Below are 16,066 nucleotides of genomic sequence, written 5' to 3' on the forward strand. Positions count from 1 at the left end.
AAAAAGAAAGAAAGAAAGAAAGAAAGAAAAAAGAAAAAGAAAAGAAAGAAAAAAGAAGAAGAAAAGAAAAAATGCAAGAGTGGACAGATAACAGGAAGCTCTGCCCTCATGTGTCCTCTTGGGCTTGTTTTTCTCCTTTTGTTATTTTCTTTAGTGTCTCTAGTCCTGGTAGAGAGCCACTGTTGTACAGGACTATCTACTGAGCGATACTGCCACCATCTCCATGAGTTCAGCTGTGCCTCACAGTTGGGCTTGGTGACTGCCAAGTTTCTTATATAGAAGGAGAGGTGGGAAGAATTAGGGGACTCTTATCAGAGTCTCTGGCCACTCTTCCCAACCAGGTGTATGCAGTTCTACCTTAATTGCACATAGCATCAGAAAGGGATAAAAGGTATATATAGACTGGAAAGGACTTAGGGAGGGGAGCTCCATCTAGGTGACCATAGAAGAGTTTCATCCCCACTGAGTGCAGACCTCTCAGTGTGGCTGCTTTGAAGCCACTCATGCTCCTGCCCACAACCCCTCACACAAGCCTAATAAAAACTCTTTGGTTCCTCATAATAAACATGGGTATGTTGGTGGAATTGTACCTTATTAGTTTGTCAGTGAGATCTTTGGCAGAGGGGTAGACATTGTTTATATCTCCTCCAGGGAAGGAATTTTACCAGCAGCCATACTGACCCTTACATAAGGAACTTAGATCACTTCCCGTGATTTTTACAAAGTAAGTCCAGCTGTAGGATGATATTTAAGATTTTATCTTTTGGTTAATTTTCCCATCTCTCTGTGTTGAGGCCAGACAGTATTACAGTACAGTATTAATCTCAGGGATTTTTTTTTCTGATTTTTGGAATCAGACATCCCAACTCCTGAGGCTACGTAGTAACCCCCAGTCCAAGGAAATAAAAGGCAGATTTCTCATCATGATAAGAAGGCAGATTTCCCATAAAGCAATAGAGACAAGTGCCAGGTGAGGCTCTAGAGTAGAGGGGAAGGGGCTTCACCTTCTGCCTCCTCGAGGTCCTCAAGGAAACCAGGCATAATGCCCTACATTCTGTCTTCAGACTCTGTCCCCAGGCATGGGAGGTCCAGGTGGGTCCAGCCACATAAGGATTAGAAACACTAGTTATGTGGACTGGAGAGATGGCTAGAGCACTTGTTGCTCTTGTAAAGGACTTGGGTTGGATCCACAGCACCCACACAGTGGCCTACAACCATCCATAACTCTAGTTCCAGATATCATATGCCCTCTCTGGCCTCCACAGGCACCAGGCATGCACATGGTACACATATACACATGCAGATAAAACACTAATACATATAAAATAAATCAAATTTTAAAAAGAAACAAAAACACTGTTCCAAATGTTCTTGGACTTACTTTTCTCCAGCATGTATACTTGGTTTAGGGGGTGGGGTTAACAATATTTTTATTAAATCTTTGAGTTTCATACAATTTCATACAATTCATTTTGAGCATTTACCACCCTCTCACACTTATCCCATAACCACCCTTTCCACCCTCTGTCCCAACTTTGAGCTTGTTTGTCCTAATTAGGTTTCTATCGCTATGATAAACACCATGGCCAAAAGCAACTCGAGAAGGAAAGGGTTAATTTGGCTTACGCTTCCACATCACTGTTCATCATCAAAGGAAGTCAGAGCAGGAACTGAAGCAGAAGCCACAGTGGAACACTGCGCAATAGCTCATTCCCTATGGTTTGCTTAGCCTGCTTTCTTATATAATCCAGGACCGCGTGCCCAGAGCTGGCAGTACCTACATTGAGCTAGGCTCTCCTACATCAGTCATCAATCAAAAAAAAAAAAAAAAAAGGAAAGAAAGAAAGAAAGAAAAAGAAGAAGACTTGTCTACAGGCAGGATCATGGAGAAGGCATTGTCTCAAAGGTGCTTCCTCCTTCCAGATACTGCTAGGTACGAGTCAAATTGATTAAAAAAAACAAAAACAGCAGATCTTCTTGTCCCCCCTCCTCACTCCCCTCCCCCTCCCCCTCCCCATCGAGTTCAGTTCCTATTGCCCAGCTACTCTTGGAGATGGGGCCTGCTTGGGTTCAGTCAGCACACTACTGACCACGTCCTTAAAGAACACTGACTCTTCCCCCTCCCAGCAGCTGTCAGTTCTGGTAGCCGTTTAGCTAGTGGTGGGATTTCATGACTACATTCCACCACTTCCCCATTACGGAATTGTTTTGGCTGGAGCTTGAGAAGATCTTATATATACTCTCACAATTGCTGAGTTCATATGTGTGACTGTCCTGTTGTCGGGGAAACACTGTTTTCTTAATGTTACCGACCACCGTTGACTCTTACAATCTTTCCACCCCCTTCTTCCATGAGGATCCCTGAGCTTAAAGGTCGGGTATGATATGTACAGCACTAAGCACTCCACGGTTTCTTATTCTCTGCACATTGACTGGTTGGGGTCTCTGTGTTAATTGCCATCTCCTGCAATGGGGAGCTTCTCTGATGAGGATCAAGAGATGCTCTGATCCATGGATATAGTAATATGCCACTAGGGGTTGTTTTAATACTGTGTCCATTTAGCAGAATAATGGTTTGGGGTTCCCTAAGGCCTGTGACCTATCCAGCCTCAGTCCTTAGTCCCTAAAACAGGGCTAGGTATGGCTTCCATCTTATGGAGTGGGCTGTAGAGCTAAGCACAAGGTGGTTGGTTGCTTCCATTACATCTCTGGCACTATTGAACCAGTAGATGTATCTTCTCAGGCCAGCCATTTATTGTAGCTTGCAGGGTTCATAACTGGATGAGAATGGTGTTTGGTTTTCTCTTCTGAAGGCATGCCTTGCCACTTCCAGTTGAGTGCCAGCTTGATGCCTCCAAGCTCTGTGACTCAAGTGTGTAGTGTCTTCAGCAGTAGGGTTTAATGTCAAGTTCTGGAGCGTAACCAATTGACAATAGTCTATATATAATGAATGCCTTGGGGCCTGTGTGACCCTGTTGCTGGCCAAGATTTAGACTATGCCACAGTTGCCTCTTTCTCTCTCTCTGGGGATAAATCTTCAGGGAATAAAATTTCTATCCTAAGAAGCTCTTTTAAAAATATAACAAAACCAAAAAGAAACATAACAATAAAACAAAATGACATCTGACCTGTGAAGCTTCAGTTTTGGACAAGAGATGGTTTTAGTGAATGAATGGCTTTGGCCCTTTTATTTGAATGGCCACACAGATTAGGAATGCGGGTGGGCTAGGGTTTCTCCTTTGAATCTGACGCTCGGGAGAAATACCTTGTTACAGTGGAACCATTTTCATACCCACAGAGGCAAGTCTATCTACAGTAAGTGAACAGCAAAGAACCGAGAGAAGTTAGGCCATAATAGAGCAGAAGGAAAGACTTTATCCAAGAGGATTCTCCAGGCAGAGAATCGGGACACACTCAGCCTGACTATTGTCACTTGAAGCTGTGCTCCTGATGCCTGACCCCTTAACCCTTGAGGCCATTGGTTTGGGACCTCAGACTTCAAGCCCTTGTCCCCATTACTGTCATTATGTTTATGTGTGTGGAGGTCAGAGAAGAATGTTCCGGAATCGTTTCCCTCTCTCCACTGTGTGGTTCCTGGGATAGAACTTAAGTAGTCAGGTTTGACTGCAGGGCCCTTACCCACGGCACCAGCTCCTCGGCTGCTTCTCACCGTGTGCCAAGCAACATCCCAACCAGTGGCCTGTCCTGCAAGAGGAGCCTCCTTCCCTACTGAAGGAGTGATCCTTGCTTATCCTCTGGGATAACAGGAAGACTGTTGAGGCTTCGCTCACCCCTGGGAAGCTGCTCTAGTTAAGGGAGGGATTATAGAGTGGGAACAATCGCCACTTGGGCTCCATGCTCTTGTTTTGTTTGGTCTGCTTGTTGTTGGGTTATATGTAGTTATGGTAATGATAATGGTGGTGGTGGTAAGGATGATGATGGTGATAGTCACAGTGGTGGTGATAATGGTAGTGATGGTTGTGGTGGTAATGATGATGGTGGTGGTGGTTATGATGATGATGATGGTGATGGTTATGTTGATGGAGGTAATGGCGATGATGGTGGTGGTGGTGAGTATGATGATGGTTCTTTCTTGGCCAAGAAGTCTGGGAAATACTGGCTATACAAAGCTTATCTGAGGAGTAATTTGCAATAAGATTTATATCAGGCCTTAAAGGCTCCCTAGGGGATAAGCAAGAATTTCCCATGGTCTCATCTTCCCCTACACAAATACCTGTGAATGGATGTGGGCCACAACAGGCCATTCCTGTTACCAAAGTTAAACACACCCCAAGGAAATGTAATTCATTATGTTGTACCACCCAAACCCAAAGATAGACACCTACAACATATTGTCTGACTTGTGTCCTTGATGGTACAGGATGGATTAACCCTGGATTTACTCTCTCCACAGAACATTGACATCACCAATTTCAGCAGCAGCTGGAGTGATGGGCTGGCCCTCTGCGCTCTGCTGCACACCTACCTGCCTGCCCACATCCCATACCAGGAGCTGAACAGCCAGGAGAAAGTGAGTCAGTGCCTGTGACACCCCACTTCTCTAGGAGAGCCAACAGGACGTCTGTGACAGTGCATTACAGACAGGGTGGGGAGGGGAGGCTTAATAAAGCTGGGGTGGACATCAGGAAGGGCACAGGGGCGGGATGCAACTGCAGTGTGGGATCCTGTTCTTAGCAAACGTGTCTCCGCTGCCCTTCTCATTGCATGCACCTTGTTATCAAGACAAACAGTGAATCCCAGTCTACTATAGTTGCTAAGAGGCTCCTGTTACCCAGTTTCTAGAGAAAACCCTGGTTCATCTGTTGCAAAGTCTTTTCCAGTGTGGGGGAGGGGAAGGGAGAGCAGAGTCCCCTTCTTGTCTCTTAAAGGAACTCCATTTCTTCCTATTAAGCTGATTGGATTAGGCTCACCCACATTCCAGAGTCATCAACTTTATGAAAAGCCCCTCGATATAAATGTTAATTAATATCACCTAACTATGTAGACCTCTAACTCACAGAGATATACCTACCTCTGCCTCCTGCGTCTTGGGTCAAAGTCGCGTGTCACTGTGCCTTGCCTAATCTCACTCTGTAAACACCTTTCTAAAGGCCTGACAAGGCGGCTCAGTGGGTAAAGGCATTGCTCCCAAACCTGACAACCTCCGTTTAGTAACCAGGACCCACATGGTGGAAGGAGAGAAGCAACTCCCACAAGTTGTCCTCTGATCTCCACACATGAGCGCGTGCACGCACACACACACACACACACACACACACAATAAATAAATAAATAAATAAATAAATAAATGTAATAAAATTTTAGATAGAGAAAGTAATGTTTGGTTAAATATTTGAATACCACACATAGCCAAGTTGGCGCATTCATGCTCACTCGCGCACACACAAACATACACAAAAATAACCATCACATAATAGTATCTTTTTTTTTTTTTTTTTTTTTTTTTTTTTTTTTTTTTTTTTTTTGGTTTTTCGAGACAGGGTTTCTCTGTGTAGCCCTAGCTGTCCTGGAACTCACTCTGTAGACCAGGTTGGCCTCAAACTCAGAAATCCGCCTGCCTCTGCCTCCCAAGAGCTGGGATTAAAGGTGTGTGCCACCACCGCCCAGCACATAATAGTATCTTATAGGACTGCTAATATAGCTAATGGCAAAGCAGTGATCCAGCATGTAGCAGAGCCTGGGTTAAATTTCTAGCATGGAAAATGTAATTGTTTTCAAAGCATTTCCATGTGGGGTACTGTGTAAACTGTGAAACAGGCTGAATGTGGCCATGTGATGTTTAGGAGGAAAGATACGAAGCGCATCATGTTAAGTCTGAGATGTCTAAAATAGTCAAGTGTTATATTAGAAGGCAAACAGCGAATAGAAATCAGAGCTATAAGAGTGGATGCGGGGGCAGTCAGTGAAGATCTGTGCTATGTGGTGGGACTGCCGGAGATGAAGCAGCATTCTGTGTGTGTACTACCCAGTGATGGAAGGGTAGACACAGATGGTGTATCAAGCTGTAAAACTGAAGGTCAGCCAGTCCCCCTGATCCTAAGGGAACTGTCCTAAGCAACTTTCATAACTACAGCAAGTAACTGAAACTCTGTATGAAAAGAAATTTATTTTGAGCTTTGAATGCTGAAAATCTAAAATTGAGGTAGTCACATCTGTTTGGCCTCTCATCAGGGCCTCATGGTAGGAAACATTACAGCAGTGAAGACTATGTGCAGAATAGAGACACAGGGTGAGCCAAGAAGCAAGAGAGATTCAGAGGCCAAGTGTGCTCTTCTTAAAATAATTTGCTCTCACAGGAAGTCATCAGTGTCTCACAAGAACTACATTGATCTCTTAAGAGAGTAAGATTTCCAGTCACCTGCTTTATCCATATCCTAAAGGTTCCGTTACTTCATATGCTGCTGGTCAAGCTTTCAGCACACAAGCCTTCTGGGACACACTCAAGCCCTGCCCACAGCACAATAGAAGCACAGAGGGGAGAGTGACCCAGCAGAGGGAACTAGAAGGGGCCATCAGCCATCACAGAGGCCAAGGCACAGCAGGACATCTGACTGTGACCTAGGTGGCATTCCCTCCCCAACCCTACTGATTCTCCACCCCTTTCTGGTGTGATGTTACAAAAAAACTATGCAAATAGTGAGCATAACAAACTTAAAAACTCCCTGGCAGTGGTGGTGGCGAATGCCTTTAATCCCAGCACTTGGGAGGCAGAGGCAGGCGGATTTCTGAGTTCAAGGCTAGCCTGGCCTACAGAGTGAGTTCTAGGACAGCCAGGGCTACACAGAGAAACTCTCGGAAAAAAACAAAAACAAAAACAAAAACTTCAAAATAATCAACAGTCCTTCCAAAAATGATAGCAAGTTAAGTTTAAGCACCTACATACCCACACAGCCTAAAACCTGAGTCTCCTGAAAGTGACTTGTTTATCTGTAGTCAACAGGCCTGGCTTCTTTGTCCTTGAATCAATTCAGATCTGTTGGAAAAGAATGGGCCTGTGGGTGTTTGTTCCCACACTTAGTATCATGAGCGTTGCTTCCTGATGATCAAAATCCCTTGTCTCACCCTGAATCCCTGAAATTCCCGCATCAGGCACCTTGCCAGCTGCTCCGGGGCCTCTTGCAGATGTGGAGATGAGCATCAGGGCAGGCTGGCATCAGCATTCTTGCTCCTGTCACCGTTATAGGACAGGGGCCCCTGGTTCCTGCATATCTGGCTGAATTTCTTTTTCTGGATCTTTGCTGATGTCATCAAAGAGTGCCAGTGGTGAAGGACCACTATAAGGCGATAAGGAGTCAGCATCACATACCAGGAGTGTCACACTCAGACCTGTCCGGCTTCATAGCTCCCTGTCAACTCCAGTTGAGCTTGAGTTCCAGCACCCAGGACTCTGTCAGTCACTCCTGGTCCACTACTCCCTGAAGAAATATCTGGCTTTACCCTGGCTGTACCCTCAGGGAAGAAGCAATGGGTACAGCTCAGGGTATGATGAACAGGGGTGGGGTACACTGAGAGAGACCACATCCATCCATTACAGAGGAGGGTTGTTAAAATCACATGTCAACAGAAGCCCATCAATACAAACAACATCAACTGAACATGCGTGGAACTTTTGATGAGGGTAATTTCCCTGAAGCAGTAGTACCACTAGGCAGAAAAGACATGTTTGATATTGGGCTTCAAAGGGAATATGAGCCTCCTAGATGAGTGAACATGGTCCAGACTCTGCCCTGTAGTCTTGTGTACTCAGTATGAGGGGTTGTTGGTTGGTTGGTTGTACTTTGTGGAATACACAACCATCAAAAGGGGCACTAAGAGAAATAGACTGGAAGAATCCATTAAAACTGAAATATAAAAATAGTATGATAAAGACTCTGGGCTTAGTGGTAGAGCCCAGACAGCCTTCGTGAGTAAGAGCCTGGACTTCATCCCCAGCACCAAAGAAAATTAATTAGTTCAGAATTAAAAATAAGAACTGGGCACAATGGTGCATGCTCATAAACCCAGCACTTGGGGGTTGGGGCAGGAAGATCAGGAGTTCAGGATCACCGTTTGCTACACAGTAAGGTCAAGGCCAGGCTGGGCTTCATGAGACTGTGCCTTAAATAAACAAGGATATCTTGTATGGTGTTAAAGGGATATGCAATGGCAGGGTGTATATTACAGTAGGTGGGAGGTGTGGGTGAAGTATTTTGTTTTCACTAGAAATAGAGTCTTCAGGTGTCAGCTTGTGCAAGCTCTTCCACAAGACCCAGAGTCAGGTAGTATAGTAGAGAGCGATTATGTTGGTATCTGAAATTTAATATGAGGGTGGGTCAGATCCTGTCTCCCACTTATTTACAGAAAGACCAATAAGGTCCTACGAGCCAAGCTGGGGATCAAGTTCTGCATCAGATAGGAACAGGTTACCCTGAAGTGGAAGGTCCCAGACTCACACCACCCCACCTGTATGGCAGAGGTTCCACTGAAGCAAAGCTCATGGCCTGAGGACCTTGGCTCTCCTCCCACACCCCCCACACCCCCCTGTCACTGGCACACACTCTTCTGCTCTCTGGCCTCAGCACAGCATCCACTGTGTGCAGTCAGGATATTAGGATAGTGACCCCTGCCACTGGTGTCCTGTGACCACCAAAATAAGCAAATCATTTTTATGACCAACAACAACAACAACAAAGATCTCCCCTGTCATGTTCCATGCAATGCCATTTTCAGAGCATTTTGAGGCAATTTTCCAAGATGGACTATTTATCCTGTGTTCAGTTTCCACTTAGAAAACATATTTTATCTGAATCATACTAGAGTCTTAGCAGAATTCTAATTAAAATGTTTGGTTTAGAAATGCCTTCTCTTTAGACCTTATAATATAAATAATATAAATTAAAACAATAAAATACCATGTTTAGCCTGACACATTTGGCAGGTAAAGAAAGACACAGCGGGGGAAAAAGAACGTGATTATTGGAGCTGCCTTTTTAGGAAGTAGCTTGGCACTACAATCTCATAAGCCGTAAGAGTGGTTTTAGCTCAGCTCCCTCAGCAATGTAACCTAAAAGTTGGCCTAACCAAGGGGACTTTAGAATAAGAACAAAGGCATCATTCACACCAAATAGGGATTGCTCCTCTAGGGTGGCCTAGAAGGACCCATTACGGGGTCTGCTGAGCAAAGCAGAGCACAGAGTGCAGTTTTCCAGTTATTCCCCATCAGTCTCCCTAGGTGTCAAGGAAGAAGGCCGGTGGCCTGGGCAGTCTCACCACTGATCAGCAGCTTCCCACAGGCTAGGAAAAAGCACGCATAGACGAGTCTGCTTTTCCTCTGATGAAGTTTATACAGCAGCAAGCTGACTTAAGTGTCAAGGCACCTTTTGGCCTAGGGCCTAATGTTTAGACAGGGCACAGTGAAGACCATGGGAAAATGGAAAAATAGAAAAATATGTAGAAGCGACCTTGAACGCCTAGATTCCAGTGATCTTCCTTTAGCTGCTTAAAAAGCTGTGGGCACAAGTACATGCCTAGCTTATATATAAACTTTAAGTGTGACTGCCAATGTGCTTGCCTAGCATACACAATGCCTAGGTTCAATCCCTAGTACTGGGGAAGGAAAAAAAAACCCTAAATATATCGAATTGCAAAATTACGCATAGGACAAAGTGTGAACATGCTTCTCATTTATACTTAAAATATCTAGTTAAATTTCTAAAACTTAATGGCTTTCCTATGAATTATTGAGGTGGGACTGCACAATGAGTAATTGAGATTATCTGTACAGAGAGATGTTGGAAAAGAGCCAGGAAGACTCTGAGAACCAAGCTCCAAACTAAGGCGCGGTGACCCCAGAGAACAGTGCTGCTCCAGTTCTAAGGGGAAATTATTTTCAGCCTGGAATTCTTTGTACCACCCCTGTTAACCAAGCGTGATGGTAAAAAGGATTTTTCTGAAAGAATGCATCTGGAACATGTTTCTCCTCTATAGCCTTCCTCAAGAGTATACTCCAGTGAGACTGGGTTTATAATCCAACCGATAAGAGGTCCTGGGAGGTCCTCAGGGTAAAAAGATTTCCTTGAATAATAATAGTAACTTAGAGCTTCCGAGTTTGAAAAGTAGGAAATGAGCAGTGACCCAAGGACACCTAGTCCAAACGTGAGGCAGACGCTCTGTGTGAGAGCAGGAGCGACAGGCTTTGAGGGGTGTGTTAGGAACACCAATATGATTAAGAAACCAGATGATGAGGGACAGCTCTCCAACAAGGGAAGTCTGGAGCCAGGAGAAACTATAAGGGAAAAACAAACCATAGGAGAAGGATTGGAACCAAATCTTGTAAACAAACCGTAGAAGAAGGATTGGAACCAAATCTCAACAAGTTGCCCTCTGACCACCACAGGCCAGCCATGGCATGAGTGCACACACACACACATAAGTAAAATTTTCAAAATAAGTAGTGGTGTAAGATTACAGTCAGCAAGAGATCACTACAGGAGATAAAGACAGACTCGAAAGCACTTCTCTCGAGGACTCGGATTTGGGGGAGGGAACAGTTTTTCACTTGATTGACTTTGATCATTTTATTAAGGCCAGATCTCACTATGTAGCACTGGCCTCTTAACTCATAATCCTCCTGCCTCAGCCAGAAATGCATCAATGCCACACCCAGTTTGATTTCCTTTGTGACATAGCCCAGTGAAAAAGCAGGATACAACAGAATGTGGTGAATGTTACAAACCTTGAAAAGCCACAGAGCAACAAAGTCTGTCTTTAGTCCCATGTCAGCCAATGTCATTTTCCTGGTGGCAGTTGTGACCTTTCCTCCCGGAGGCAGAACAGGTCTGCGTGGTTGTTTTGTGCAGTGAGTACTCTGTAGTGTGCCACCTGCTGTCCCTCCTCTCAGCCATTCTCTCTTTCTTCCTTAACACAGAAAAGGAATCTCCTATTGGCATTTGAAGCAGCGCAGAGTGTAGGCATCAAACCCAGCCTGGTAAGTATCCTACTGTGTGTCCTTGTGATGTTTGTGATGTCTACTTCATGAGCAAGAGCCTCCTGCTGCCCACTGAACAGATAAATGATACTCAGATCCACTTGCAGATCTGTTACTCACGGTTCCTAATATAAAGTTATCCAGCCGGCCTGTTGTTGTTATTATTATTATTATTATCATTATCATTATCATTATCATTATCATTATTATTATTACTTTGTGTTTGTGGGTGTTTTGCCTGCATGTGTATGTATACACCCCATGTGTGCCTGGCGACCTTGTAGGACAAAAGAGGATATTGTATCACCTAAAACTAGAATTACAGATGACTGTGAGCTGCCCTGTAGGTGCCACCAGGAAGGTTACAAAGCTACTAGAAATGAACATTTGGAATGAAAAGCACATGGATGGGTTGCCAAACTGGTTAGACACAGCAAGAGAGAAGCTGGTGGATGGGAAGTGAGCAAAAGGAGACTACCCAAAAGACCAAATGGGCAATAAAGGATGGAAAACAGTAGAGAACTTGTTATTAGTTAATGTCTGTTTACTTTCTAGAATGGGGAAGCCAACAAACTCAGTGAGTTGGAGGCCAGCTTAGACCACATGAAACCCTGTCTCAAAAAAAATTATATATATTGTGGAGTGGGTTAAGGAGACAGTTCTGAGTGGTAACCAATCTAGAATCAGCCTTTGGGCTGCTTATGTACAACAACAGCAAAAATCTGATTTAAGCAACTGCTAATTGACTTTCTGTTCTTGAAACTAAATTGGAACTTCTTTTTTTGTTTGTTTTGTTTTGGTTTTGGTTTTGGTTTTGGTTTTTGAGACAGGGTTTCTTTGTGTAGCCCTGGCTGTCCTGGAACTCACTCTGTAGACCAGGCTGGCCTCAAACTCAGAAATCCACCTGCCTCTGCCTCCCAAGTGCTGGGATTAAAGGCGTGCGCCACCACTGCCCATTGAACTTCTTATATAATCTTTCAACAAAACTTGACCAAAGGTTATTAATTACTATTGCCGCTTTTAATTGGGTGTAATTTAGAAATGACAAATGTGCCAGGTGGTTGTCATGCATACCTTTAATCCCACCAGTTAGGAGGCAGAGGCAGGTGAATCTCTGTAGTTCAAGGCCAGTTGGGTCTCCAAAGCAAGAAACCTTGTCTCAGAAAAACTAAAAAACAAACAAACAAACAACAACAAACCAGCCAAGTGTAACCCAGTGCATTGTGCATGTGTGTAGCCAGGCTGGCTTTGCCTCTACCTCCCTAGTGCTGTATTTAGAGGCATGTACACCATGTTTGGCCCAAGTTCTTTGGTGTTGTTTTAATCCACCTACAACCGGGGTGTGGGGGACAGCGGGACAATCAGGAAAACCAAGGCTGGAATAACAGTGAGTTACACGTGCACAGCTCCCCAGGAGTGGGAGGATTTTGAGAAATGAAAATCAAAAGAGCTGTGGAGCAAGGAGTCCTCTGGGTGATGACGACCAGTGTAAATTTGATGAAGAATGGACAGAACACATTCTTCAAATAGTAGATTTAAGTGTCTTCTCTAAACCTTCCTCAAAATATAGAACACTATTTAAGAAATACAAGCCAGCTCAAGAGTGGGCTCAGCAGTTGAGGGTTCTACTGTTGCAGTGGACCAGAATTTGGTTCCCAGCAACCATGTTGGGCAGCTCACAAAGGTCTATAACTTCAGTTCCAAGGAATCTGACACCCGTTTTGGCCTCTGCAGTCACTGCACTATTGTCCAGAAACCCACACTCAAACACATAAGTACTCGTAATTAAAAATAATAAAAATAAGTCTTAGGTAAAACAGATAAGCAAGATTCCCTTCAGAGTGAAGTTCTGTAGTGCGCGCCAAGTTTAGAACCGGTTCCTGCTCAGCCACCATGAAACGGACTCCTTAAGTGCACATCACAGTCCTACAGAAACAATGGGCAGATGTTCTTGGCACCGTTGTCATTACTGCAGAGCCTCCAGGACTGACGGACTGTGGCTTGGTGAGGGTTCACTATGGCCTTAGTCATTTAGTCCAGGACACACCGCTCACTTGGCATGGCAGGATAGTCACTGCACCAGAGCAAACTCTCCAAAGCTAGAGCTCTGAGAGCCCTACCCTTTGTCTTTCTAAACCTCCGAGAGAGTCCGGTAAGTGACGTCAGTTGCTTTTTATAAGTTTTACCGTCTTAATTACTTTAAGTGGTCTGAAGAACCTTCACATTGTGGTGCAATCCTTGCTACCCTCCCCCTGTAGAATTCTTATCTTGCAAAATCGAAACTCTGAGTCTGATAAACATTAACTCCTCATCCCCACCCTAAGCCTGGTGGCCACTGTTCTGTTCTTAGACTCTGAGAAATCACCTATTTTAGACACCCCATGTAAGTGTATTTGCTTTACCATTCCCGTCTCACCTTGGCTTATGTGACATAGCATAAGGTCCTCAAAGCTCATCTGTTAGAAGTTCCCTTTCCTTTTAAGGTAAATTAGTTTCACTACATGCTGCTCATCCCTTCATCTGTTCCTGGACACTAGGTTACCACTATACTTTGGCTCTTCTGAAAAAATGCTTCTATGAGCCTGGATGCACAGCTTCCTTCTCTTTTTATTACTGAAGGCCCTGAGAACAGTGCTGGGCCGTAGACTGTTAGAAGCAAGTATGTGTGAGCAGATGAATAAAATAGGACACATTTCTGGTGGATTTTTTTAAAAGATCTATTTATTTTTATTTTATGTATAGGAGTATTTTGCCTGCATGTGTGTGTATGTGTATGTGTATGTGTATACTACATACACACCTGGTGTCTGTGGAGGCCAGAAGAGGGCAACTGGAGTTATATGTGGGTGCTGGGAACATAACCAAGGTCCTCTGGAAGAGCAGCCAGTGCTCTTGACCACTGATCTGTCTCTCTAGCCCCTGTGGTATCTTCCTAATGTTCTTGATTAAGTTCATTAGCACCAAGGTACTAAAATTCTTAACCAGTATTTTCAAAGTCAAATTCATTTTCATTCTGGCTGGGGAATTTTTTGTGTTCCATTTCATTCTGTCTGCTGTAACCCACTAATTAGGTACCTAAGCCATGATAATCCGTCCCTGAGTAATTCACACCAAACCACGTGGGCGAAGCATATCTTTGCTTCAGAGTTAACACACCAGTGCAAAGGGTTCCTACTCTGTACAAGTATCTAGCACACAGGTGCAGGAATGTCACTGAAGTCACCTCTTCTCTTGAGTGACTGATTAACCAATGCTTTTAGCAAAAAGCCCCCTTGATAAAGGCCTGCCTTAGCGTTAAGCAGGGGAAGAAAATAGCTTCTAAATTTAATTCTACCTGGAGCTCCTTTTCATTTCCTGTTCAAAAAATAGTTCCATTCACACATATGGTGGACAGACACAGATGCAGACAGAACACCCATAAAATACTACAACAACAACAACAACAACAACAATAACAGCGGCAAAAATACCTCCAGCATCTTCCTCTTGTCAGGAACTGCCCCATGGGCCAGCAAGGTGGCTCAGTGGGTAAAGGTCGCAATGACCTGAGTTCAGTTACTGGGGTCCACATGATAGAAGGGGAGAACAACTCTGCAAGTTGTTCTCTGCCCTCCATAGGTATGCCATGAGATGTGCATGTAACTAGAGCGCGCACACGCGTGCACACACACACATAAAGTAAATGATTATCTTCTGATAGAATCATAGCAATTACCCATAACTGACACGGCCATTTTATTCTGTTTTTAGAATAATAGTGTTTTGTCCCCGGTGTGTGTCATGGCAGTTGTTTAGATTTGTTTATTCTTGTTGCACCCATCTCCTTTGAGTGTCTTGCTTTGTTTCAGGAATGGGTCTTTGAGAAGGAGATCATTGCATAGCTGGGGCTGTCCTTGAACTCCTGATCCTCGTGCCTAACTCTCCAGAGTGCTGAGATCAGGACGGCATGGCCACAGCCCTCTCTGTTGTTTTAATGTGCGTGTCTCTGCTAGACTACTCTGCCGACCTTTGTTTTGCTCACAGTTCTTTGCCGGCCCGTTGTCTTCCTAGGTCTTTGTCTCTTTATAAATCTGATTGTTTTCTTACTGTTGAATTTTAAGAGGGGTGTGTGTGTGTGTGTGTGTGTGTGTGTGTGTGTGTTGCTGGATACAAGTCCTTATTATACTTGATTTTCAGATATTTTCTCTCAATCTGAGAGTTATCTTTTCCTTCTTTTAACAAATCTTTCTGAGAGTAAAGTTTTTATTTCTGACCCAGTTTATCAGTTGTTTTCGTTCACGGTCATGCTTTGATGTAATTAAAAGTTCACCACCCAGCCCCAGATCACAAACTCAGATTTGCTCTTGTATTTTTTCCTAGAGTTTTCAGAAGTCTTCTTTGTGGTCCCTGATTGGTTTTTGTGCAAGCTGTGACAAATGCATTAATTGCTTGTTTGTGTGTTTGTTTTATGTATGGCCGTCTAGTCCAGTACTAGGTATGAGGAGAACACCCTCACTCTACCCTTTCTAGAGCTGAAATATCTCCCCTTTGCTATTCTTTTAAACCATTTGGTATTTTTTTGTGTTTATAAATTTTAGGACATTTGTTAATATCTACCAAAAATTAAGATTTACTAGGATTTTTATTGGAATTATAGTATATTTATATATCAAACTGGGAATAATTAATAATCTTAACAATATTATCTTGTAACTCATAAACATATAATGCATGTCCACCTATTGAGATATTTGGTCTCTGCCGTGTTTTATTGTTTTCTGCAGATAGAATGTGTATATATGATGTTAGATTTGAGCTTTAAAACTGCAGATTGGAAGGTGGAGAAGTGGCTCAGTGGTTAAGAGCAGTGGCTGCTCTTCCCAAGGACTCAAGTTCAGTTCCGAGCACCAGCATTGTGAGGCAGCTCACAATGGTCTGGAACTCCAGTTCCAGAGGATCTGATGCCCTCATCTTGGGTATCAGACATACATGTGGTGAACAGACATATATGCTGGGAAAACACTCATGTACATAAAATTAAAAACAAACAAATTCGGGAGGGGTTAGAAGTAGGGTTTTTTTTGTTTGTTTGTTTGTTTT

General features: G+C 43.8%; 1 protein-coding gene across 6 annotated transcripts in view; it reads left to right on the plus strand.

The window, feature by feature from the left end:
• The window catches only part of Specc1 (sperm antigen with calponin homology and coiled-coil domains 1), a 293,053-nt gene that overhangs the window by 269,980 nt on the left and 7,007 nt on the right, over positions 1-16,066 (plus strand). For all 6 annotated transcript variants that reach the window (XM_031353951.1, XM_031353952.1, XM_031353953.1 and 3 more), the window contains 2 exons: positions 4,415-4,531; positions 10,928-10,987. In XM_031353951.1, the coding sequence (XP_031209811.1) occupies positions 4,415-4,531; positions 10,928-10,987 (177 nt within the window). The remainder of the gene's footprint in view (positions 1-4,414; positions 4,532-10,927; positions 10,988-16,066) is intronic.

The sequence above is a fragment of the Mastomys coucha genome, unplaced genomic scaffold, assembly GCF_008632895.1.
Source record: "Mastomys coucha isolate ucsf_1 unplaced genomic scaffold, UCSF_Mcou_1 pScaffold5, whole genome shotgun sequence".
Classification (NCBI taxonomy): Eukaryota; Metazoa; Chordata; class Mammalia; order Rodentia; family Muridae; genus Mastomys; species Mastomys coucha.